The 27707-nt window shown below is 40.9% G+C and overlaps 1 protein-coding gene across 2 annotated transcripts; it reads left to right on the top strand.

Moving 5' to 3' along the window:
• Window positions 1-27707, top strand: LOC307262806 (thyroid hormone receptor alpha; the record flags this gene model as incomplete). Of its 2 annotated transcripts, none has more annotated exons than XM_080043798.1 (8): window positions 1-56; window positions 12118-12179; window positions 12745-12845; window positions 15752-15899; window positions 19603-19808; window positions 21989-22135; window positions 24858-25116; window positions 27406-27707. In XM_080043798.1, 8 exons carry the CDS (start codon window positions 1-3, stop codon window positions 27654-27656), a joined length of 1230 nt encoding a protein of 409 aa, XP_079899924.1. In that variant the 3' UTR covers window positions 27657-27707. The 2 variants fall into 2 exon arrangements, with proteins under 2 accessions (XP_079899924.1, XP_079899923.1); XM_080043797.1 differs by having other exon boundaries at window positions 12724-12845.

Here is a 27707-nt window from a genome sequence, read left to right as displayed (position 1 = left end):
ATGGAGCCAATGTCCAACAAGCAGGACAGCAACTCATCGGAGGGAGATGAGAAAGGGTGAGACGAGAGAGAGAGAGAGAGAGAAAGAGAGAGAGAGGGTGAGACGAGAGAGAGAGAGAGAGGGGGGCTGTGTGCCGAAACCCAAACGTAACGGGTTGTGTATATATGCATGGTGTGTGTGTGTCAGTCTTTGATGTCAACATGAAAGGAGAGCAGAAATGAACCATGGCTTGGATAGTTGAAAGAGTAGCTGGGGGCATGGATGGATGGATGGATGATAGGATGGATAAAAGCATACGCAGATGTAGAGGCGTGCATCCACACAACCTCAGATTATCAAAGTCCAGACACAATCACTTCACATCACACAACTGGATGATTTACATTTTGATTTGTATGCAGTGCAGAAACTCCAACTCCAAATGTCCAATGATGAACAGAAGGATGGATATGATTGCCAAGAACTTTAGAAACTGAACAATCGATTAGCAATGGATGAGTGGTTGGGCATCATAAGCCATAAAAAATGTTGTCTGATGAGATAGATAGATAGATAGATAGATAGATAGATAGATAGATAGATAGATAGATAGATAGATAGATAGATAGATAGATAGATAGATAGATAGATAGATAGATAGATAGATAGATAGATAGATAGATAGATAGATAGCTGCTATCGGTGTATGAATGTGTGTGTGAATGGTAACGTGTAAATGGGAACAGGTCTCCCTTGCAAAAGAGTCTTCGGACTCAATGGGATTTACTTGTATAAATAAAGGTTAGATAGATCAGAGCAATATGGTGTACCGAGGATGATTTCTGGAGGGGTTAGAGGGAAAGCATAACAATCCATCACGCTGCCATCTGTGCTCTCTTCATTTCTCCGCCACGTGCAGTCACTTACACACACACGGGCACACACGCTGCCCCAGCACTAAGCAAGTTAAATCCCACATGAATTGAATGAACTGTGTAAATGTATAAAATCAAACAAAAATTAGATTAATAATAATACGGGGTGCTCTTGGTGTAGTGGTTAGAGCTACATTCCTGACAATATACTGTATATAATGGGTTATATTGTAATCACGTCATGCTGCACATTATCCAACTTTATTTACAATTATATAGTATAAAACACGAGCCTAACAAACAAAGAAAACCTTGATAAATGACGCACAGCAATTGATAATCAAATCTGATGTTGATTGACTTTAAACTCATTTGTATTTAATCTAATGCTTATCATTTGTGTATGTATTATTCCAAGTATTTATTTTCTGCCCACAATGTTTCTGAACTAGATAGCTAACAAAGACAATCCTCCTTATGCCTTCAGTCACGTTAGTCATGTGAGCCCCCCGATTGTAAAAGACCCTGTTTTATTGATAAAAGAAGAACCCTCCCTCTTATTTGTGTTATTTGACAGAATGTGTTTTTGTGTAAAACCAAACCTTAAATGGTAGTGGGTACCACCTATTATGGATCTCATCAAGTTATCGACAAAAGGGGAAATTGTCTCTTTTTTTCTGTGCTTCATACATTTTTGGGGAATTCAATGTTGACTTTTTTTCTGTGATAATTGAAACAATATACATTGATGGAAATAAGAAGACACACTTTCAAGAATTGTTATTTTGGCCCAAACCTTAAAGTCGTGTGAGTATTATTATTGCTGATAATGTTGATGGATTGAATTATCTCTCTAGTCTAGTGTGAACGAATGCAGTCGGAAAGTAACATGTTGGCAGGGCTGCTGTTGCTGTTTTTTGTGTTGTTTTATTTACCAAGCCAAGGCATATCTAATGTGTTTTCCTAGTTGGCCTCAATCCTGCTTCAGTTGTTGGGTTGTTGTGCAAACCTCAATGTTCTTATGTTGGCGTGCTGAATTTCATTTTCTCATCCTCCAAAAGCTATAGGTTGCGTTGGTATGTCATTCACAATGCACACTCCAGATAGAAAGACATCCCTTATTCTGCTGACCTCGTGACCCTGTCGGGTTTTTTCCTGACTCATTATTCACACAAAAACATTCTGCATGCTCTTGCTTCTGTCAGAAAGAGAGGTTTTGATTTTGAGCCAATTAGGTTTAGCCATCACCTGTGGTTACTCTTTTGGGGAGTAGGGTTTGACGTAGCCAGCACTATGCTGAAGCGTGCGTGCGTGCGTGCGTGCGTGCGTGCGTGCGTGCGTGCGTGTGTGCGTGTGTGTGTCTGTGGATTAGTGGAGTGGGGAGAGCTGGATTAGGAGCAGCGAGGGCAGATCGAGCCACAGAAAGCAGAGGACAGCTCAGGACGCCTAAATATATGACAACAGCAGGGGATAGCCGCTTTGTGTCTGTGTGCGCATGTGTATGTTTGTGTTTCACGGCATCATTGAGCATGCACGTGTACTTATGATCGCTGCCTCATGCCCTGACCCCCTCCCTTCTGTGGTTTCTGAGTCACATTATGTATACACACACACACACACACATTCATTCATTCATTCAGAGAGATGTTTATATAAAAGAAAAGTAGAATAGCCTGAAGTAGGGGATACTGAAATAGAATGTTTGTGTGTGTGTGTGTGTGTGTGTGTGTGTGTGTGTGTGTGTGTGTGTGTGTGTGTGTGTGTGTGTGTGTGTGTGTGTGTGTGTGTGTGTGTGTGTGTGTGTGTGTGTGTGTGTGTGTGTGTGTGTGTGTGTGTGTGTGTGTGTGTGTGTGTGTGTGTGTGTGTGTGCCTTTGAAGCCTTTTGCTCATTTGAGGAGGCGGTGGGCTCTCAGCATTTGAACTAAATATAAGGACTTAAACTGGGTCTGTGCACAAATTTGAATATGCCGGTTGAAGTGCTTCAAGGAGCTTTATTTTATATCATAAATGAGAGGGTTTGAATATTTATATGTGAATAAGAATCCTTTAAATGATGGCAACCTAGTTTTCGTTGGTAGGTACAAGTCTGTGTGCATAAAATGGTAATGAGAAGTTATATTGACTTCCAAAAAGATTTTCTCCAAGTATCATCTAATCACCAAGCTTCAAATTCTCAAACTATGAAGCTGATTACAGAATCTGCAGCACGCACTTTCTGGGTCAATTGTAGATTAATCCAGCAACTGTGGCACCGTACTTTGTTCAGATACCGAGTGGTTCCTAATTCTCCACCAAACAAACTTTGGCTGATTCAGACACCAGTTAAACAGCTAACTTACATTAGTTAGTACATGTTTCATGTGGCAAGTTATGGCATTTGTTGAATTGCCTTTCAGTTAGTGCTATCAATATCAATGTCCAGGTTTAAATATCTCAACAACTATGATGGATTGGATTTGATCCCATCTTGACATTTGCTCAGCCTACTGTCCAGACCAGTAGGCTGAGCAAATTTAAATTTGCCTGCGCCAGGTCTGGATTTCCAGGCTAAGCTTTCTCCCAAGTGTCCATTTAAGTTTAGAGTCAGGAAATTTCTATAGTCTCACAAATCATTTCTTTGGGGTCTTTCACACCTAAAGGTCCGCAACCAAGGTCCAAACCAAGGACTTTTTTTTTAATCCCCTGTATATTTGATCCGCGTAGGTTTGGTTTCACATTGCAGTTTTGCAAGCATACTGAAAAACTTTACATGACCGAGGTCCGCCTATTCAGTCCGGACCGTGGTCCGCGGGAGGTTTCACACCTGTAATATAGATTTGGATCAAACCGAAAAGTCCGAAAGTCAAGACCAAACAAAGTAGGTGCGAAAGCCCCCTAATTTTCACGACGGATGTGGTTCTTAATAAAGTTAACAATACTATTATCAAAGCTTTAATATGGTTTTGTATCTGTTAACAATTTGTTCAAAGAGTACATTGAGTTTTAAACAGTCAGTTAAAAAGTAATAGAATTAAAATGAAGACTCGCACCCACATACAGCATGTTGAGAGAGCCAATTATCCGTTTTTTATTATCATTGTTCTGGCCTCTATTGTTGCAAATGAGAATTGATTGTGGCAGTTTCTCAGTGCTTATAATCATGGTGAAGACTATTCACATGCGGGTGTGGGGGGGTTATAGCCATGTCTCTTTATTCTTTTACCACTGACATCATTTGTGTTAGTTTTTTGATGAAGCTGATGCCTAAACATGCCATTCTTAAGGCTGTTACATACTCCGCGAGAAGAAAGAACAAAGTTCTCGGTGACAGAGCTGCGAGAAGTTCTTTCTGGTCTGGACATTTCATACTTCACGAGAACTCAACTGCCGAACTCCTCACCGCGGCGCATTGTTACCATGGTAATTGACTCAGTAGCGCCAGCTGATTTCATTTCGCTTTCCTCATTGACTTCAGACTGACCAATCACACAATAGTTCTCGGACAAGCTGCGAGAAGAAAGTTCGGCCCGGGTGATGTGTCGAGAACAAGCTGCGAGAACAGCTAAACAAGAGCTGAGAGAAGAAAATGACGTCATCTTCTTCTAGCAGCTCTGTCACCGAGAACTTTGTTCTTTCTTCTCGCGGAGTATGTAACAGCCTTAAGTCTCTTAGCGAGGCCTCGTCCTCAGGTAACCGTGCTGGAGTTGTACATTGAGTTTATTAGTCTAAGCAGCACAAGCACACAAACACCAGCTGTGTTAATTCACAAGCCTATTTGCCTGCTTAAATGTGTGACACATGTAAATAATGAAGTAGTCAAGGATATTTATACCAAGGCGTGAATATGTCTGTGTTGTGTCTGTGTAGCACGCTTCAAGAAATAAGGTGTTTGTGTCTCAGAATGACTTCCTGTCAAAGCTGATATGTTTTTGAAATCAGTTACAGCTCCAATAAGATATTTCAAACAGCTGTTGTAAAAAAAAAAATTGATAACGATACCTCTGTTGCCCCTGGCCTTTCAAGGTAAATACACAATATGGAAAAATGCAGATGTCCCAGCAAATTCTGTCTGTAGATATTTGTTACTTGTAAAAATGACACAGCATTAACAATCTAACAATCAGTATCAAAATCAGTGTGCCCTATGTTGAGATCAGACCACACAATATTGGTGGCTTTTCAGATGATCTCTGTGTGTCTGATAAGATGATGATACATTTATAAATTCTTGTCATAATTTGGGAGACATGGCGGACTTCACACATTGGACCCTGAACATTCAAAGCTTAGTGTCTTTCACAACTTGTGTGATGTACAGAGGTGATCAGGAAGATGATTGCAGGAAGATTTTCTTGTCCACATGACCCCACCAACATCTTTACTCTTTTGCATTGCCATAGCAAGAGTTGTTCTTGGTAGAGCGTTCTTCGACTCAATGGATCAACATCATAAACAACGTTGTAACTAAATTCTTGAACTAGGCAAGACAATCCAGCAAATCAATCATGACCTCTTGTCAGGACTAACCCAGAGGCAGCCAGTTTGCCTGTTGGTATAGACATAAACAGAGTGGTGCCAGCCAGATAACATCTCAGCAACAGTAAGTACAAGCAGGTGTTGGGGGATTACAGGCAAGTATTCCTCCATTAACAGAAGCCAAAAGAGAAAGTCCTAGCTTTTAAGTTCCTTAATGGGCACAGTACAGAGAAGCTCTTATGGGATCTAGCCACGGTGAAACTGTGGGCTAAGATTACATGGGTGTGAGGTCATTGTCCAAGGCAGCTCAGAAAGTTTGGCCCAGGACAACGGAATCACGGGAAGTTGTACAGCTGTGCCAGGGGAACATCTAGGACAGTATTACAGTTCAAAACCCCAAGCCCCGTCATAAGGCCCCGTCTGCTGTCTGCATGCAGATGGTACCAAACTGCCATCTTGCTGTTACTTCTCCCAAACCGTCAGCCTTAAAGGGTTAAGTAAAATCCTCTTTTGGACTTCCTTATATTTGGGGATACGCCAAAAAGTGATGAGAATTGAAATTGCAAAGGTTAACATATCCTGACCTTAAGTCACTCTTACATGTTGTTAATCTACATCATCATCATCAGAAAGCTATGAAGCTAGTACCACCACGTAACCAGCTTACTATTTACCATACAGACATTGTGGTGGTATCTAACTTCTCATCTGTTTAAGCACATTGCCCAAGAAGTTTGTACAACATACTTATGTCCTAGCAAAATTACGCTATTTACAATCAGAATTTGAAAATGTTGAGTGCTTTCTTATGTTACTGAAAAATAAATAGATTGTGATTGTTCTAGAATAAATCTAATCTATTAAGCTTAAACTCAAAACACAGTTGAGAGGACAACACTCATAGTCTCATAACAGCCACAAACACTTATTTACCTGACAGGATCCACCGTGACATGTTAATGTGCGATCCGTTAATGGCAATGTTGGTCAGTCCGCCAGTGCCACTCTGGATCTGCTAACCAATCGCATAACGTTTGGTCATGACGTATGTCATGCGCCAGCTTCTGCAACTGAAACTGCCGCACGTCATTGTTCTGCGCCACTCTCTCTGTTCGCTGATTGGACCAGTAAAAAATCTGCAGGAGAAAACCCATTAATATACCGCACACTCAGACTGACTACTGAAGGGAAATGAAAATTGAGCGGAAGTAGGTAGACGGGCGATGCCGGGCTACCTAAAGCAAGGAGTCGGTTGACTTTGGTTTTCTTTTACTTTTTATTCAGTGCTTTAGTTAGGCTAATACTTTTGAATTAAATATATTATTGTTGGAATGTTACAGTTATCCATGTTTGACTGGTGATGAATTTTAATCACTTTGGGAATGCCTTTACTTGTTAATCTAGCACCATCAGCAGTCAAAATCTGAAATTTCTCCAATACTTTGATTTATAACCAAACACCTGCAAATGTGATAACATTCCAATTAAAGGTGGAGTCATCGATGGCAGATCGTGAGGAGATATTCACTGATAATAACAAAAAGTCATTATGACAACCAGCGTTCTCCAGAACGGCTGACTCTCCCTTAATGCCAAGTTATACAATTTAATGCTTATGAGCAAATATCAGCCTGTTAACATGCTAAATGGAGACGGTAAATATGACCATATGACCACAATTCTAACATGTGAAGATTGTCAAAGCATGGTGTAAGCATTAGCTTAACAGAATAGCAACTTTAACTTTAATTAGTAATTACTTCAGTATTTGAAGTTGAACCCTTCTAGTTATCCTTCCGCTACACTCTTCAAGGTATTATTGTATCCAGTAACTGTGGCATTTAGGATAATAAAGCAGCATAATTGAATTGATGCGATGTAGAGCATCCCTTTGTTCTCATACGACTTCACTAGGCTGCACTGGCGACACCGCATTAGTCTGCTGTTATGTAATCAAGTTAGCCTTAAAGCTTTAGTGCGTTTGGATTTAAACAAGCCGTATTTTTTGTATTGGAAAGATTGAAATAGTAACCAAGAGGGCATGAAATTATAAAGTTGGACGGAAGAGAAAATGTAAGTTTAAGGAAAGGTGACGGACGGAGAGAGGGAGGGAGAGAACAATTTGGTGAGGATAATGTAAAAAAAGAAAGAAATACAGAGAAACAAGGACAGGAAGAGAGAGAGAGAGAGAGAGAGAGAGAGAGAGAGAGAGGGGTTGCACGAAGTAGACCAGAACATGACAAGGTGTATCGAGATAAAAAGAGAGCATGTCAACAGGGGAAGGACACACACACGCACACACACTCAGAGGCAGGGAGGTGGGAGGGAAGGCTGGACCAGAGCGACTACTAGGGAGGGAGGGAGAAGGAGAGTGAAATAAACAAAGTAGCCATTCCTCACACCAGCACGTTGAATGCACAGAGCTATTATTGCTTTTGAGATCGAAGCTGACAGTAGGAGCCCGGGGTTCTGCTCGACTTCTACTGTACTATCCCTGGGATGGACTCCAGCTCTTGGGTCACTGAGAGGTTGGCGGCAGGGGATTTAAGGACCTCTTCTTACCAGTTTAGAAATCAACAAAAAGCTGCTGTTAGCCACTCAGACTGATAGTCGGACTCTTGAAGAACCACCTCTTCAACTACCCCAATACTAGTCGACTTGAGGGTCAGTTAAATGTCAACAAGGCCGAATGGGACTCATGCACAGGCTCATCTAGACTGCTGTGGGGCTGAAACAGCAGGAGTAGCTGCGGAGTTACATATTCTCGTCTCGTGATAATTATTGCAAAGGGAGCACCATGCATATATTACAGCCGTACAACATCAACAGGTTTGTGTCAACATATTCTGCTGTCTGTTTGTGTGTGTGTGTGTGTGTGTGTGTGTGTGTGTGTGTGTGTGTGTGTGTGTGTGTGGGGAAAGTGGGAGTGTGCAGCTGCTCATGTCCTAATCATATCCTGTGTCGCATGTTTGCAGTCGGGAAAGCAAGACATGTCTGTGTGTCGAGTGCAGCTAAGAAGGGCTTGTCTACGTTTGTATTATTTTCCTTGCTGTTGGACGAATAGATTAGTCTTGAGTTCGTAAATGTGGATTTTCTAAAGAACATTTGCTGTCAAAAATCTGTGAATATCTCCTCACTATTCGCTACCTGTCCGTACTGTGTGTGCGTCGAAATGAATCGGGTGTTCATACACAGCCTATAGGCTCTGTAAACTAGTATGTAAACAAAGGATATGTATACAAAGCTAGCCACCGTAGCTAGCTTGCTTTGCTTTTGCTTTACCTTTTTAACTTATTTTCCTGAAATAAAATCCACGAGTAAAAAATAAATCACTGATTTTGACAAGTCGATTTTGACAAAAAGCGTTCTCCAAAATCGCCCACTCCAGGTCCAACATACTACTGCATTTTAGGACATATCAGGATTAGGCAATGAGTATCAGCTGCTTCATTCAACTCACCTGGCACTGCTCCCATGAGCCACCCCCACACGTCACTCTCTCCTGCAGCTGAATGCCAACCTAGCCTACCCCCACATTCTCAACTCAAATAGATTATCCACTTACTGTTTACACATGATACTTTGCTATCAGTCTTTTTGCTCAAGCAATTAGTAGGGATTTTCCCTCAAAGTAGTACATTATGTTCAATTGGAGAGATGTTCGAAAATGAACTCGGTGCCTTATCAGTAGATTAGTCAGACGATATAAACAGTCTTTTTTTCTCTTTGTGGGGGTTGGTAATATCAGTTGTTAATGCTTAATTGTATGAACCATGGTAACAACCAAGCTTTTGTTGAAGCTTCCACGCAGCATCGTAGCATCTTCCAGATTATGATCTTTCAGCTGATGCCTTCAGGACGGAGCTATTGACTGGCTGCTGTGTCAGACTTTGCAATCGCATCATTTGTTGCGGCTCTGGTACAATGAGTTCCTAGTGTGGTGTGTTTAGGGACACTTCTTCGCCCAGCCTTGTATTTAATGAGAGCTTCAGTTAAAGCTCTTTCTACCACAATGTCTTATGTTGATACTACCACCAGGTGTGCAACAATAGCAAAAGTTCACAAATTGGATTAAACTGCGTTTATCTCCTCTAACGTAAATCTCTAGACAGATTCACCTCGGATTAACCCAATGTACGCTACCTGTACACAACCAAACAGGACACAAAGTTGGCAACTAGCTGGTGAACAAAGTGGAGACTTTGGCAGCTAAAGAGACAGATATTTTGTTGATGGTCTCTAGACCAAAACAGAGCAAGAAATGTAAAGCTATAGTACGTAACTTTTTCCTATAAATGAATGTTGGTTACATTCAAGCCATTGCCACATTTGGCACAACATTGATTAAGCATATCAGCTAAATGAAACACTCCCTGTATATCTCAGAATTTACAGACTGGTGTCGCCTCGTAAACTGGCGCTGGTGCAGGAGCCAAAGAATCGGCCACGAAATGTTCCAGTTGTTGATTACTGCTAAGAAAAAACCTGGATGTACAGCAGAATGATTACAATCCATGCATGATCACCAAAGGCTTACCTCATGATGTAGATGCTCAACAGTGTTGTTGTAATTACTCAGAATTACTCATGGCGGCGACAGAGGTCACACACAATAGCTTTAAAACTGGATTAAATGCGTCAAGTGGACATAAACAAAGTCCCACTGGGATAATAATGTTTCCCACAGTCTTCTTCATGGGTATTGGGCAATTGTTTTCAAACATGTTCAGCAGAAAACTGTCACAAGGTGTTGCAGTTTGTTATGCTTCCCCCTCGTGTTCAAGAAAGAATTGACATGACTTGAGATGAATACCTATTTCCACTGTAGATTGTAGTGGTATAGTGTTTTTTTGTATCTGCTTTGACTTCTAGCCTACAGCCAAATAATTGTTTCCATTGTAACAAGCTCCTATAAATGATGTAACTAAAGTCCGTGTTTGTGTTTAATAGATGTGGAAATGTTAGCGTTGGTCTTTCTGGTATGCTGGCTCACCTCACAGAGATAAGCAGTAGACAGTTTCCCACTGTGTTATTGCCTGACCATGTGCACTGCAATAAAATTAATAAAGTTTGATCGACCGTGAAGAGCAGGAAAAACGGAGGATAGAGAGGTAGAGGATTTTATTTTTTTCTCGGCCCGAAAGAGGAAAGTGGATTTGACAGCCAGATAGAGGGAGGGAGGGGAGGAGGGAGGGATGGAGGGGTTTCAACGAGGGAGGAGAACAGTGTTACCTAATACTGCTGGATGGGGGTTTGGAAAGGGGAGAGAGATTGGGATAACAAATGACTGTGAGAAAAGAAGGAACGTTTAAGGAGCAGACAGACAGATATGCCAAAATGGGAGGAACAGAGAGAGAGAAGAGAGAGAGAGCTTTTATTGAGGGAAGTGGAGGAATGGGAATGGGAGGGGTGTAGAGAGAGAACAGTCAGACATGGGGAGAAACAGAATAAAGGGAGGGAGAGAGGACGGTAATCCAAATCAGCCCCAGGAGTGAGAAAAGAGGAAGGAAAGAGAATGATGTAGAAAAAGATAGATGAGCAAAGAGATGAGTGAAGGAATTATCCTACTGTGTGTTTTTACGTGAGTGTGTGTGTGTGTGTGTGTGTGTGTGTGTGTGTGTGTGTGTGTGTGTGTGTGTGTGTGTGTGGTTAGGGCTTGTTCATGCATGTGAATAATTGGTGTAGGTATATGATTCATACATTTGTTTCACTGAAAGCACGAGGTGTACTATGATTTAAATTACCTTGTCATATTTTTTTAATTCTAAAAGTTATGAAATGTGATTGAAAGAGGATAAAAAAACAATTTTCGAAGATGAAAGAGATATAACATGGAACGAGAATAATAACCCAAACATCTAACCGGTCCAGCAGTTTAGGGGCTTCAAGTATGAATACATGCCGCCAGCAAGCTTATTTTTTCGTGTTAGTCTCTGTCGAAAGGTTGGCTGCAGTTTGAACGAGATACGCCATTCACATACTAGCTATTAATGGTTACAACAGTGTTGGTGTTACAGTGGTCCACTCTTTTACCTCATGTCAGCTACTGTAGCATGTTATATAAGCTGTAGAGTAGCTGTAGAAAAGACCAGTTAGCTTAAAGCTGCACCTATCAGCATTTTTATTGAACAAACTGTTGTAATGTGAACAAGTGTCTCTTGTAGTGACAATTCAAAAGGGAACATTAACGCAGCTCTCTGTAGCAATTAAGCTTTAGGCTAGCAACTAGCTGGTGAACACAGTGAAACACTTAGCTAAATAATCAGATATTTTTCTAAGGAATTTTTGGAGAGCAAAAGAGAGTCCAAAGAATATTGAATGTTAAGTAATTTACATTTGTTTTTTATAAGGTCATCTCAAACACAACCCCAAATAAATGATTATGTTGTCAAGTGGCCAACAAATCCTCTGATGTATCTTTACGTTGAAATAAGTTGCTTTTGTAAATGAAATTGAATTCGTAAAAATTAGCGCTAAAATGTTGATAACTGATTAATCATTTAAGTTGATTATCAAGCAACTGAACTAAGCACTATGAAGTGTGATGGGTAATGGGTCATTTTATTAATGTGTTTTTTCATAGACCTAACAAAAAGTTGATTCATTTGGAAAACAACGAACTATTCAACATGATAACAACTTAAATGTTTACAAGTTTGTCTTTTTTCTTGTCATCCTGTTTGACCCCTTGGAATAGATTGGAGTTGATAATAACTATGCAGGTCATATGAAGATTTGATTACATTATATTATGTTATCCTCTCATCACAATGTAACATTGTTCTCTCCCTTTCTCTCACCCCTCCAGATGGCCAGATGTGCCCAAGAGAAAGAGCAGGATGAGCCATTGTTCAGTGAAGAGTATGTCTGGTAAGGATTTATCGTCTCCGCCTCGGTCTCTCCTCTGTGTTGTCACCTCAAAACAAGCAATTGAACACAATTCACACCAGGTTTCTTTTAAAACTCAGTCTTTAGATGTTATGTGCCCGACACTACTCAGCCGGCTCCCGCAGGGCTTTGACTGGTGTTCTAGGTCTCATTGCTGAGATAATCTCCTTCTCTTCCTTTCTTTATTTGTATTATTTTCTTCATGTGACACTGTTGAATGCAAATTAGCTCTAGGTGACAAAAGCCTAAACTTCAGAGGATGTTTGGGTCTGAGCTGTAGACAGGATTACAAAACAGTTCTACCAAATTGGACAAATCTGACCAAAAATGATTATTAAAATAACGATTAACAAAATAATAATGTGATTTACAGTTTTAAACTTAATTACAGATGACCATCAATTGTTAAAACAATACTGAATGATATAAGATTGAAGATGAAAAAGTCTGTCATGTAATTGAAGGACTTGAAGGTTTTAACCCTCCTTTCCCCTCATTCGTCCCCTCTGCTCCTGCTCTCCTACAGCGCTCAGTGTCTCTGTCCCAGGGTACATCCCCAGCTACCTGGAGAAGGACGAGCCATGTGTGGTCTGTGGAGACAAGGCCACGGGCTACCACTACCGCTGCATCACCTGCGAGGGTTGCAAGGTACAGTAAGACGTCTCCCTTTTTACTCGTATCAACTGAGCGGTGCGGATCTGTTTGGTATACGGCACGGCACCCATTTGTCTGCGTTTCCACTGTCAGAAGTTGGAAATGGTCCCAAAATAAGTATACCGTGCAGCACCTATTGTTGTCACCCTTTCAATGGGGTAGCAAGCCTTCTAAGTAGGGGCACCGTAGGAAGTGGAAAAGCATGGGGTTATCGTGACGTGCCTACCCTGGCTGTGCTGAACCGAACTGTGCCGCTCAGTGTAAACGAGGCAATAAATGATATTTGGCGCAAGATTGCAGAGCAAACAAGAATATAATGGACTGCTCATTAAAGCCATCATCCCAAACACTGATGGTCTAGTCCTGGCTTAGGCACGGTAGACCTGTCGAGCTTTGGATTTCTCTTCATGTGGAAGCAGTGTGAATGGGGCCATAACAGGATAGCTTTATAAAGCTTTGATGAGAGTTTCTTTCAGCCTTTCAAATAACCATAAAGACAAGAGATGGAGTGATATAAACTGTGTGTTTATCTACTCTCAAATGTTAGCAGCTCTGGCCTGCTCTTTATTGAATTTGGGGAAGTTTCAGCAACCGCAGACAGACTCTTTATCTGAGATAACGCTCCATTGGCCAAACACACCATCTACATCTCAAACCTTTTGTCTTGCAACATTAAAAGTAAAACATCTTGGGGCGCTCTGGTGGCGTAGTGGATAGAGCGCGTACCATATTGGCTCCGGCCTTCGTTGCAGTGGTCGCGGGTTCAAATCCGACACGTGGACCTTTACTGCAGGTCATCCCCCCTCTCTCTCTGTCTCCCCATTTCAACTCTGTACTATCTAATAAAGCTTGAAAATGCCAAAAAAATAATATATATAAAAAAAAAAAGTAAAACAAAAATACAAAGACTAAAACATGGCTTCAGGCTCAGTCTGTATATATTTTTTTCTTCAAAATTAAGAAGATGTGACAGGCAAAAAAAGCAATCAGTTATTATCTTAAACAGCTTGGCAATGTAGTTTTTTAGCAAACATGATTCAAATGTAGGTAAAACGTCATTTAGTTGGGTACTATTTTCAGAGTAATACACATTACATTAACCAAACTCCTTTTCAATCATATTAATCAAACTTTCAATTAATCATTTGCTGACAGCTATTTATCATGGTGTTCTGTAGCAAGTATAGCTAATATAATACTGTGACGTTGTGGGTAAATACTCTTCTTTGCCTTTTGGTGGAATGTTAGATGATAGGACGGATACTGGATCTAAAGGGTTAACTACAGTATAAGGCTGCAACCAGTAAGCTTAGGCTAGTACAAAGACTCATCTGAGCAGTAACAAGCAGTGGAGTTTCCAGGAAATTACCTTATGCTCCTAGCCAATAAATAATTCAACACAGCCCAAAGCAATTTTTTCTGTAATACTCTGAACAATTAGTGGTGTATGCATTGGAAAATTATAGATAGTAATTTCAAGTGGGCTAACACGTGCAACATATACTGGTCGTAAAGGGATAGTTCAGTATTTCTAAAGTGGGGTTGTATGAGGTAGCCTACTTATGCATAGATAAAATGTTACCCTTATGGAGATGGCTGTCAGCGCAGTCACTTTAAGGGAGTTTGGAAGAGACGTCGCTGTAGCAGAAGTCAGCCTTGTACTGTTTCAGAGGGGGCCAGTAGAAAAAAGTTTTTTCGCCAATTTTTATAAATGCTTACCTAAAAATTTAATAATCGTTCAATTCTACACTAAATGTAGGATTGTAACTGTTGTAACTAACATTGCAAAAATACGCTTTGAAAAAAAGTGCAAAATGAACAGCTTCTGCCAGTATCGGTCCACAAATCAGCAGTGAAAAAATCCTAAATTTAGCGAACAATTGAACGGATATTTATTTGTGAGGTATTTATATACGTGGAGATAATGCGCTTTTCATCTGGCCCACTCTGCAACAGTACAAGGCTGACTTCTGCTACAGTGACTTCTCCCCCAAACTCCTTTAAATGACTGCACTGACCGCCATCTCCACAAGGTAACATACTAACTAAGTAGTACCAGTGATTTAATACAACCCCACTTCAAAAATACTGAACTATCCCTTAGTACCAAATAAAGATTTGGAATTTTTAACCAAGCCATTGCTCAATTTTCTTTTTCATCTGCATGATCCACCAGGAAATATGCCCTTATGAAGAAGGGAATTCATTTATTGCACTGTGCAGTAATGACCTGGCAGGAGGCTTTTTCTGACAGCAGGTGTCTGTATCCACTTAGCAGAGGTCTATTATCCACTGATTGGCACCATGGAGAGCAGCCTGCCCACGGTCTCCTAAAATGGCTTCAGCTATCCTCGTACCAACTTGCTGTAATCACACAGGAACACAGAGGCATTTCGAAATCCCTGCAGTGGTGTCGAAAAGCAAAAAAATTTACTTTGTGTGTTCTCTCACCCGCAAGTAACTTGTACATTTATATTATATTAGTTTTGGCGTAGCTAGGATTAATTATGGAAAAGTTGTAAAAAAAATAGTTATTTTAATTTGTGTTTTTTTAAGAAAATATCAGAGCAACCTCCCTGATAGTTCTCTGCTTTAAATGATGTCCTTGTAAACCACTTCCCACAGTGTGATTCTCATAAAACCGCTCCCTGTAAATGTTTTGTACAAAGGCGGTTGCTGAGAGACATTCTGTCACGCATCACTTCATCACTTATCCGTTCTTGGCAAGTTGTGTTCTTTTATGCGATCACCAGCCTGCCATGTGATCCGACCCATTTAATGCTATTTGATGCATTGCATGCTACACACAGGAACATTCAATTCAATTGATGGATTTCATTTCGAGGTCATCCGGATTTTCCTCCTTTAATCTGATTTCCATTTTCTGCCTTTTGCTTCAGGGTTTCTTCCGAAGGACCATCCAGAAGAACCTCCATCCAGCCTACTCCTGTAAATATGAAGGCTGCTGCATCATCGACAAGATCACCCGCAACCAGTGCCAGCTGTGCCGCTTTAAGAAGTGCACAGCCGTGGGCATGGCCATGGACTGTGAGTTATTATGAATTATATTGTATTCTTATATTCTTATCACTAAGGGTATCCATTGGGACGACTGTGGCTCAGTTGGTAGAGCGGGTTGGCCAATGATCTGATGACCTGCCACATGTGTCATAGTTGTTGTGTCCTTGGGCAAGACACTTAACCTACCTTGCCTTGTGTGAATGTCGGTAGTTAGCCTGCTATCGGTGTATGAATGTGTGTGTGAATGGTAACGTGGGAAAGGAAAACAGGTCTCCCTTGCAAAAGAGTCTTCGGTCTCAATGGGATATACCTGTATAAATAAAGGTTAAAAAAAAAAAAGGGTTTAGGCTACTGCTGTCATTATGTCACCTTAGAAAATGATGTCTGTCTGTTGGTTGAAGACATGCACATTGGCCTTCTCACTTTTGTGATCCCCTGACTTTTTTGACATTCATTTGAACAGATTTCCATTACATTTGGTACAAAACATTACATGTTCCCTCTTGGGATTTCTTGATCATCCATTCACTTTTCATATAAAGGTAACTGGAAATGTTAGAATGCCTAAACGCTAATATAAGATAAGATAATAGTATGCACTATGCAGCAGTGGCGTAACTTTGATGTTCATATTGGTGGGGACACATTTTGGCGAAACGTCACACAATTTGGCGAAACGCCCTCGCCCCAGATCCAGCATCCAACCGCTCACTAGTTCATTAACCAAACCAGTTTTATCATGTACAGTTTAGTCAAGAGTTGAGCGGCTATCAATAATTTTGTACTAAAAAACGTATTATATTCATACATCATTGGCTGCTTATGTTTCACAGTAGGGCTGTCCCCGACTCGGAATTTCAGTTTACGAGTGAACCGGGGAGTTGGAGCGCAGCTGAAGCGCGAGCGTGCCCGAGCCTCGGCGAGCCGGTGAGAGAGAAACAACACAGAGCCGGTGACGGCTGCAGAGAATGGTGATTTGCGCGAGTAAAAAGACAAGATGCTCGCGGTGTGCAGTGTCGTGTTTCGCCGCGTCTTCAGAATCTAAATGTAAAGGGGCGCTGTTTCGCGCATTATCCTTCTCATATTGGTGTGGACAATTTCAGTACATTTGAATATTGGTATGGACACGTCCACACCGTCCATACGCAATTTTACGCCCATGCTATGCAGTATGTTTGTGCACATTTGTCTGTATCATGTGTATTCACACACACACACACACACACACACACACACACACACACACACAGATTTCTGCACTGCCTTGCGGTTTGACTATATAAGGAGAGTATAACATAGAACACACACACTTGATAAAATGATTAAAAGTCATTTCATGCTGGGATGGATATTAATTTAGCAGTACGGCTGCTCCAGTGGATAAGGAACATGGATTTTTGCTCCTCTGGATATTTTGATGAAAAAAGAAATTCAGAACATCTGGACTTGAATTCCACCACAGTGCATCTGAACTCTGTTGGTTTAATTTAATTTGCTGTAGCAAAATACGTGCTGTCATTTTTTGCACTGGAGGCCTTCTCAAGAATAAACAAGAAAAACAACGTTAAGCATAGGTAATAAACATGTCATGTAAAAGTGTAATCACAAATCTCTTCATAACCATGTAGAAAAACACTGTGCAAATAGGAGCACAATATATGAAACATCAAACTACATATGCTTTATGTCAGATGATGGGTGGTGATGGTGAAGATATATTCAATACTGTACTAAGCACTACTGGGATCTTGCCGAGCCTCATATTTAATACCTTTTGTTAACATTGTGCTATGGCCATTATAAGACATCTAGTATTAACCTACACAAATACAGAAGCTTTGAATTTGTCAAATGCTTTCATTTAATTTGAACAACTCAAACTAATATGTCCCTTCAAAGCAGAGCACTTTCTTTTGTTTCCTTATAAATCTTTTCTCTTCTGTTCGGAAAATGTTTGAATATCTGGTAACGTTTCTTTAAAGGTGCGCTGAGGAACTTTCAGTTTGTTTTCATTCTTGCACCCCCTTTCGACAAAAGCGGTAGTACTTTTACTATGCCAGCTGTTGTTCCTAGGTGAGCGTACCCATGACAAAGGCATTAAGAAAAACGATATTAAAATATAATTCTTTGCACTGATGGTCCTGTTTGCTGTTACATGTTCATGTTGCTGTTAATTTCGTTCATTGATTTGCTCAAAGCCGAGCGATGGCATTGAAGTACTCATCTAGCATGGCTCTGTGAAGTAAAAGCACTCGCTGAATGAGTCATCCGGCCGATAGTGCCACTTACAAGGGCCAACGAGTCCAACGAAACCTCTGGTTGACTGTTGTTGCTAAGATATCTCATTCACAAGAATGGAGCGGACAGACTCATACATAACGTAACAAACCAACATATTAATTTTTCGTTAAGCACATAGACAGAGAGAGAAATAGAGAGAGGAAGAAATAGAGGGAGAAAAAAAGCTTGAAACCAAAGAACACCCCAGCTGTGCAATACATTAACACAAAAAGAGAAAAGGAAAAAGAAAGCGCAATAAATTAATGCAACCAAATTAAAAAGAAAGAAACAAAGAAACAAAGAAAGAAAATATTTTTAATTTGTTAATGAAGACTTAGGGTGTATTCAAACAGGGAAAGTCCACTAGTTCACTTGCTTTGGTCCAGACCAAATAGAGTTCAGATTTTTTTTGTTTGGTGTGGTCCACTTTCATATTGCCCCTTTTGCAAGTGAACCTGCATTACGAAGCAAAACCACACGTGATCTGAGGTAATTCATTCATTGGACAGACATTCTGGGCTGGAGAGAAGCAGGAAGCACAAAGTGAAAACTGCGAAATATATAACTGATACGATATGGGGTTAAGAATAATAAATAAATATATATGCCTACATCTAGCCTATAAATAAAATAAAAAAACATAAAATTATTGTTGTTTCATATGGTTATAATATGTACGCCTGTGTCAATGTGTGGCTTGTAGCCTACGATGTGAAACATAATATTTACTGTATTTTTGCTGCTGGACGTGCGGCTCGCGAGGAATAGGCTCAAGCTGACACACAGCTGATTTAGCCGTGTGTCAGCTGGGTGTGAGTTTGGCGCGGCTCAGCTCCAAACTGACACGGGGATAGTATTGACGGTCCCGTAACATGGGAAGCAAAATAAAAACACGCACTTCATACAAAGCGCAGCGTGAACCTGTTGTCACTGTGCAGGAGACGCTCCTTTCCATCTGATCGCTGAACAAATCAGCATGTTTACGCGTCCTGTCTATCAAATGTAATATATTCGCTCGGGGCTCCCGGTCAAACCACAACTAATCTTCCTAACAATGGCGACAACAACACTTTCCCATAATGTGAAGCTGACGGCGATTTATTAAAAGATAAAAGACACAGTGCTACCTGCAATTGGGTCGGATCGAGTCCGGACAAATTCACACCACAAACGAACTGCAGCAGAGTGCGTATGGAAGCGCATCGAGACCAACTCTTCAGTTGAGTCTCGGACCGCTTGTTTGGTCCGCCCCCGAGTGCGATTGCTGTATTCACACATGTCTGAAAGATGCGCACCGAAGGCGGAAGTGCATCTGAGTTTATTTCAACCGAACTAAACACGGCATGTGTGAATACACCCCTAGTAACCCAGTAAGTGCCAATGTAGCTTTCACAGTTGTATTAACCCCCCCTCGTGCCATGCTCTTTCCCCCCGTCCCTCCTATCATCAGTGGTGTTGGACGAATCCAAGCGCGTGGCCAAGCGGCGTCTGATCGAGGAGAACCGACAGAAGAGGAAAAGGGAGGAGATGGTGCGCACGCTGCAGACCAGGCCCGAGCCAACCACCGCGGAATGGGAGCTGATCAGGATGGTGACCGAGGCCCACCGGCACACCAACGCACAGGGCTCCAGCTGGAAACAGAAACGCAAGTTCATGGTGAGCTTTGACAAATTTTGGAGATGGATTGTCCTACACTTTTATCATTATATCTTTAGAACTTGATTGGGAATCATCCCATTTTTTTGAGTTCTTCAGTAACAAAGTAACTACTGTTAATTGTAACAACTTGGAGCATATTCAGCATCTTATAATATAAACATAATTGGTATGGGCCAAAAAGATAGGACTCAATTTTTAGTTGTGATTAGGTGTGAGACCACAACATAACGTGGTAAATAAACTGGTCACAACAAGCACACAGGACAGTTAAGTGATGCCGTAAAGTGTATCTTCTGACTGCCAGGCAGGCTGATACTTCCCATGACTACCAGTATTTGGGATAATTTAACTAGCGATGGGCAACCTTTGCCCAACGGAACGACTACTTTCCTTGTCTTGAACATGAGAGTGAGGCAACAAACTATAACTAGAAACAATAATTATTGAATGTCAAAATCCAATAATTTTATCCTTTCTCATGTAGCACTTAGTTTCTGTGAAGTGGGGCAAAGGAAATCCCCACAGGCTTTTGAGCTCTTGCAAAATGGCCTCCTCCCAATCCATGAAAGATTGCAAAACACGTAACGGAGATAAGTTATTTGTTGTGTCACATTTACGTTAATAGACTTTTAACATCAGGGTACTCTATAGGATTAAATCATGTAAGCCACACCCCTCCTCTCTGTCATTCAGCTTTTTATTAATGACTTGCAGTATCCACACAGGAGTTCATCCTCTCTTTCATGTCGAAAGTTATTTCCACTTCAAACACCGAGCGCACATGAATGAAAGCTACTTCTTCTTCTACTTATTCAAAAGAAAGTGTTTCGACGGCATCCTTTCATCAGCGACTCGCTGTGTCGTCCCATGTTATCGTTGCCACGTGCACAAACACGTGTCTTGTGCTTCAGATGGGTACCTTTAAGGCAACCATTCCCTTAAGGCAAAGACAGGTTTTACACTTGCATACAGTTTTGAAAGGATGCTGAAAAATCACAGACGGGAGGGGGCGGTCAGTCCGAGGTGAAAAAAGAAGAGAAGGATGGCCAGAACAAAAAAAAACAATCAGAGAACAGGCTGTCTGTTGGTATACGGCAGCTTACTGCTTTATACTTTGGACGTGCTCTTATCCACTGTAAGCAAACTCAAAGGTCACATTAGAGGAAAATACACTTAATGAATTCTGCTTATATTACACAAGAGGGTACATTTTAAATATATTAAAAGTATGGGCTGCGATGTGATTTATGTCACCCAGAGATGTTGAATGCTGACTATCTTAAAACCTGCACTGCACTTTTTAAACATTGTGACGGAACTGTCTGATTCCACTATAGCATTTTAAAAACCATTAATGGCAGCAGACAGGATACAGTAGTACATTCCCACCCTTAACTTTTAGATAGCACATCACTGTTAACTTCAGCAGATGATTTTATAGATTTAACTGTTTTAACCCTTTTAACCCTCCTTCTGATGACCTGCACTGCTCCCTCTAGTGATTCAGTAAGTCTCCCTTTCCGAGTGTTGCCTTAAGCCTGTTTCCGGTCCATTCTAGCTCTCAAGTTCCCAATTTATCAAAACAGGATAGGGATCAACTGTGTGGCTGTGAATCTGTGCACAGTTTGTAACATTCTCAGATTGGGTTAAATTACTTAAGTTTTGTCTTTGTTTCTGTTCTCACTTTATTTCATTTTCCAATTAGGCTGAAAGCATGTATGGCGTTTAGATCGTTATTCATATGGTTTGCTGCTATCGCTTCAGCCACCTTAATTGCTGTCATTTCACCGCAGCATGGCTCATCTAATTATCTTTACAGTATCCAGATCAACTCACGTGAGGTTCTTCCTCAAATACAGGCTAGAATTGTAACCTTTAATTTACTCTACTGCCCTGTCTACTCCCCGCACTCTGGTCTTTTATAGACCAGTGACATTTAAATTGGTTCCAGGCTGTTGCTATGTGAGTCTCTAAATGTTGTGCTTTTTAAAAGGCTCCAAAGCTTTTACAATTTCCTGATTTTACTCGTTTTAGTCTGTGTTCAAGGCCACGCTCTGAGAATGAATTGTAACGAATGTAATGAAAAGAAGCTTAGAAGCTGCACTTTATTCAGGAAACTTTGTAAAATATTTTTAGCAGCAAACAGCTCTCTTACCGGTGTGATTTCTTGTTTCTAGCCAGACGATATCGGCCAGGGCCCCATGTTTCCCACCTCTGACGGAGATAAGGTGGACCTGGAAGCCTTCAGTGAGTTCACCAAGATCATGACCCCCGCCATCACGCGCGTCGTCGACTTTGCCAAGAAATTGCCCATGTTCTCAGATGTAAGTTGTGTGTGTGTGTGTGTGTGTGTGTGTGTGTGTGTGTGTGTGTGTGTGTGTGTGTGTGTGTGTGTGTGTGTGTGTGTGTGTGTGTGTGTGTGTGTGTGTGTGTGTGTGTGTGTGTGTGTGTGTGTCTTTGTAGTGAGCAACACTCATTGGGTGAAACAATAGGCACAGACAGCTCCACTGCTGAGGGTCTCTTCTTTGAAATGTAGATATTGCTCAAGGATTCAAGTCCCCTATTGGCAACTTCTTATTTTTTCAAAAAGAAAAAAAGAAATCACAATAATAAAGAAAATGTCAATATTTTGACAAAAGACCATACAATTACATTTTTTATTGTGTTTTTTAAATGAACAGAAATAGAGGTCCACATTTGGTTAATGTAGACAAATAGTCCACTGTTGGTAATGAAGGAATGTATGTGTGTGTGCATGTGAGGTTGATTTTGTTTAAATCCGTTTTAAGACTCAACCGTATTTGTGGGTTTCAATCTATCATCAGTCTCAGTACATGGTATTTTAAAGAAACGGTGTGGGTGCTTTCATCCAGAGTGGCTCACATTCATGGCATGTGTGGCCTCTGCGGTCCCAAAGCTGCCACTGCTGTGGAAACCACGTCACTTCCGATGCACTGCAGCACTTTATTCAGGAGAGACCTAAAGTGCCACACATGAAACGGTTATAAATTCACTATTGACTGCTCTGTCCTGCTATGCAGTGGCTTTATGGAAGTGTATAGTTCAGCTTTCCTATACACAAACCTCTGTTTTGCATGTCCAGATATTCAAGCTAAGCAACTGAACAGAAGGAGTGAAATAAGAGACTGTTATTACATTGTTCCTTTTTCTTACTTAATCCATCTTTAGACAGCAATAACAATGCTGTATCTTTATTTCCATGTCTGCTCAGGTTAAGAATGGGGACTCTTTGTCAGGGACATGAATCTTTGGGTTCAGTTTTTAACAAAAAGCCTTTTACAGAGTTCCTAGTTAACTGTAAAGTGAGCCTGAGTCTGCATTTTCAATCATCATATGTTCTCCTCCAGCTAGCAAAATCTGCAGGCACTGCTTAAAAACGAGAAAATCTACTTATGTTTACCTCTGTCTGAAACAAAGGAAGTATTGTTGAAATTGGAATGGTAAATATGTCAGCGTTATCATTGTATACTGCTTATGGGCCATGCAAGAATGGAAAGCTTGCCATAAAAACAGAGACTCAGGAGTTAGGAATAGTGCATAGCAAAACAAACCGATTGCATCCTGGTACTCTTAAGGTTAAAATCATGCTCTGTACAACTCGCAGGATTCATTTTCATAATCACTCACTCCTTATTTATTGCTTAAATAATGAACATTCAGCAGTTTATTTTATACTTGGCAGTAAATTGAAATTGCAAGACACTTAATACACACCGTTGAGGTGTGCTATCACTGACAGGTTTAATGTCTTTCAAATCTATAATTAAATAGGTATCAAAGGCAGCAAAACGTAACATGCTGTGGCTTACATTGAGGCCATACTGTATGTGAAGGCACTGCATGGTTAAATTTGGACAGTGGAGATGGTGATTTTGGGCACAGTTACAGTGTCAAATCAGCTGTTATTTCACTGAATTATAATTAAACCTTGCATAACTAAATCTCTCTCTCTCTCTCTCAATCTCTCTCTCTGTGCCTCTTGGTGATGTGATGACGCATGGAAAGTTTTGTGCATTCGCCTGTGTTCCCCCCTAATTGGTGCAGTGCAGTCATCATGTATTTTGGAGGGCCTTCCCAGTTACATAACGTGGCAAGGGGATTTGTGTGAATAGAAAATGATTGCCCTTTCTCTTTAAGAAAATCTGTGATACCACATTTTACCGTAGATCTCCAAAGTTGTAATTTCTTCAGTCTTGCCTTCACTAAATTAGGCTACTCAGAGTTATTTTCAGTTAGCACTAACAACTGCTTGATTTGTTTTCTGTATTTTTATTATTATTTGTTCCTTTGGGAGCAGCGCACCAAGCTGTTATTGCAAAAAAATCCTGTATAAAGTTGCTTAAACTAACATGTTAGTAATTGCCTATAAACATAGGCATCTCGCAATATTAGGGACATTTGTTTCATCTGGAGTCCTGTTTCTGGCCAGTTCTATAAGCTCTATTACGTGATTTCAGTTTTAGTTTATTATTTTGTAAAGGAAGTGTTACGCTACAGCCGCCGCAAGCCCGGTATTCGGACTGCTGCCACACAACGAAAAGAGCAAACAAAAAGGCTAAAGCTAATGGCTAACTAAGAGCTGATGAGACAGAGGCCAAGTGTAGCTATGATAACCGAGTCCGCTAGTTTGAAGAGTGTGATAGGGAACAGATCCTTCCGTGTAGTTGTGAAAGTTTAAAAACCAAGAACTGTTCACTGACGCGGGCAATGCTTGCCAAGCGCCGATCCTCCTTGTGACTTCTGCAGGTGTGTGTGTCAAACAATTCCCCTCAGCTGCAGCTCATCATCCAACAGTTTATTTGCACCAGCGTGATGTCACATCCTGGCGCTAAGGTTCTGGAACGTGCAGTTATTAACACAACACTCATAAACATAGCGACAGCATTTCAACAATCGGCTCTAGTTCACAAAACGATTACAAACACGAAAGGTCCCGTAACGGTAGACTGTTTTCAAAGTAGCGGCGGCCTTATACAGCGATAGTGTCATATATCCCATCACATTGTTGTTCTGGTGTGCCCTCAGCTGCCTTGTGAAGACCAGATCATCTTGCTGAAGGGCTGCTGCATGGAGGTCATGTCGCTGCGTGCGGCCGTCCGCTACGACCCAGAGAGCGAGACGCTGACGCTGAACGGGGAGATGGCGGTGAAGCGCGAGCAGCTGAAAAACGGCGGCTTGGGCGTGGTGTCGGACGCCATCTTTGATTTGGGCAAGAGCCTGGCCCAGTTCAACCTGGACGACTCGGAGGTGGCGCTGATGCAGGCCGTGCTGCTCATGAGCTCAGGTGAGGAATAAGTGATGTTTATCATTGACTGCATCAGGTAAAGACCTATATTCCCTATTACTTCTTATCAATATTTGAACTAACTTAGTTTTCACATTCCTATTCCTTAGTTCTGAGGTTGATACTGTGTCATATTTAATAATTCAAGTTCTAGTTTTAGTGGTTGTGTTTTTTTCAGATTTTCTCTTGGCTTCTGTACTACCAGCTGATTTGTTCTCTCCAGTTTAGAATACCAGATGTTTTCAAAAACAGAATGAAATATTTAATAACTGACACATGAATAATACAACGAGGGAAGGCTTTGCTGATCCTAAAATCAGATCCCTCAACTATCGTTTACCAACGGCTGTTTAATGTCTACTGTGGCTCAGAGACTGAAACATCATCTTTCCAAAACATTTGTTTAAGGTTTTTCTTCTAAGCTCTGTTGGAATGAGATTACACATTCTCATTGTTGTGGCTTTTTATTTATTGATGAATACGCTAAAATGTAATGTAAACCACAAAATGTTCTGCAAGTAAATTTACTTTGGCCTAATTGAACACACTGGGATAGATAGTGGCAAATTGTGGAGTGGACAATCCACATTTTTAACATATTTCAGACAGTATTTTGCAGTAGCCTATACCAAGTATGGCATCGTCATCGTGTAAAACAACAGCCTCATTTACAGTCTGTCGTCAAGATCGTGAGCAAAATTTTCCATACCCACTAAACTATCTTGAATGAGAATAATCTTTTGTAATCTGCCGTTAATCCAGTCCCTGCACAACAACAACAATTTCCTAGAGACACAAATTCCAGTTATAGTCTATGAAAAACCACATAAATACACCCAGCTCTAGTGGATTTCTTCAAGCTGTAAATAAAGACAGACTGCAGCTGTATTTGCTCTCAGAGCAAATAGTCTGTTACACACTAATTATTCATTTCAGATTCAACGCCTAGGGGAATATGCATGAATATGCATTGCAAGCAGGGGGGGTTTTTTAAGGTCAAATTTTTTGCTAATTTTCCGGTTCTAATTTGTTTTTTGGGTTTCTACTAGAATCTGTTTCCGTGGTGTAGTGTCCAGAACACCATTTATATTTTCTCACAGTTCCATTGCTGAATCCCCTCTTTCAGCCTGTGTCTGTCTGTCTCTTTAAGCCCCGCCTTCCAACAAGCCCAGTCTGTTCTGATTGGCCCTGAATCTAACTGCTGGTATCTGGGGGATGTGTTTATCACAGGCTGAACACGGGTTTTTCAGAAAGGCGGACCCATATTAATGTTGACAAACCATTCAAAAGTGCATTCACTGTGCCTAATAGGTGACCTTAAATCCAGTACAAGAGTTGGGACACAGGCAGTGATAGTCAGTCACAGTGGATGGTAAGCCAATGAGAGGCAATATTTGAAAAGAAAAATCTCATTTCACTACCAGACGAGAGGAAAATAATACATAAACATGACCACATAATGTACATAACCTGCAGATTATTCCTGTAAGAATTTCAATGGATGATAATAGTCTTGGTGGGGTCCAGGTCTTCTGTTGTGGCTGGGAATCAGTGGCAGTGGACCAAACAGATCCGAGTTAACTTCGCTATCAGCATTTTGACTGCTGCTTCTAATTTACTAGCAGGCCTGCTGGTGCCAGTGCTGTGTCCTTAATTGGGCCTGCATTTTGGATCAGGCGTTTGGCCTCACTATCCCTTACTGAGCTCTTTTTGCTCTTCCGTTTAAAAAAAAGTAACACGTCAGGTTGGGATAGGTTTTCCACATATTCATTTCACTTTAGTCTAATATATTCAGCATGAGGTTTGGGATTATGCACAGTCAAGGCCTTTTTTTCATAGCACTGGTGTCAGCTAAAGTGAGCAACATTTCATTTCTTTCCTCCTTTTATTGTAATCTATTTCACTGGAAGTGAGCTGTCTTCACCCAAACTGGGAAAATAATCCTCAGTAAATATTCAAAACGAGAAAACCTTTTTCTTTATTTTTTATTTTTATTTGGCTTGCTAATTAATTTCTACTTTTTATCTACTGGAGTCTGCCGCCATGATTATCCAAGGAATGTATGAGTTATGTGTTCCTGTATCTTCTAAATCGAAATATCCATGCCATGTACCATCTGTGAAAAATGTAATAAATATGTAAATAAAAATTTAAAAAAAAAGAGAGAGAAAGAGAAAACCTCCTTGTCCTCGAGGGCCACCGTAGATATAGTGTATTCACTGCTAGATGACACCAGTCGCCACCCTTATTAAACACTGTACCTTTTAACGAATGTAATACCTTCCCCAGACCGTTCGGGGGTGACCAGTGTGGAGAAGATCGATCAGTGCCAAGAAGCCTACCTGCTGGCGTTCGAGCATTACATCAACTACCGCAAGCACAACATTCCACACTTCTGGCCCAAGCTGCTGATGAAGGTGACGGACTTGCGCATGATCGGAGCCTGCCACGCCAGCCGCTTCCACCATATGAAGGTGGAGTGTCCCAATGAGCTCTTTCCCCCGCTCTTTCTGGAGGTCTTCGAAGACCAGGAAGTTTGACTTTAAAAAAGAGAGCCCCCTTAAAAAGAACCCTTGTGGGGAAGAAATGTG

Source organism: Ammodytes marinus (genome assembly GCF_949987685.1).
Source record: "Ammodytes marinus genome assembly, chromosome: 16".
In the NCBI taxonomy this organism is placed as follows: Eukaryota; Metazoa; Chordata; class Actinopteri; order Uranoscopiformes; family Ammodytidae; genus Ammodytes; species Ammodytes marinus.
Note: the sequence above shows the minus strand (reverse complement) of the source record. Positions and strands in the feature narration are given on the sequence as shown.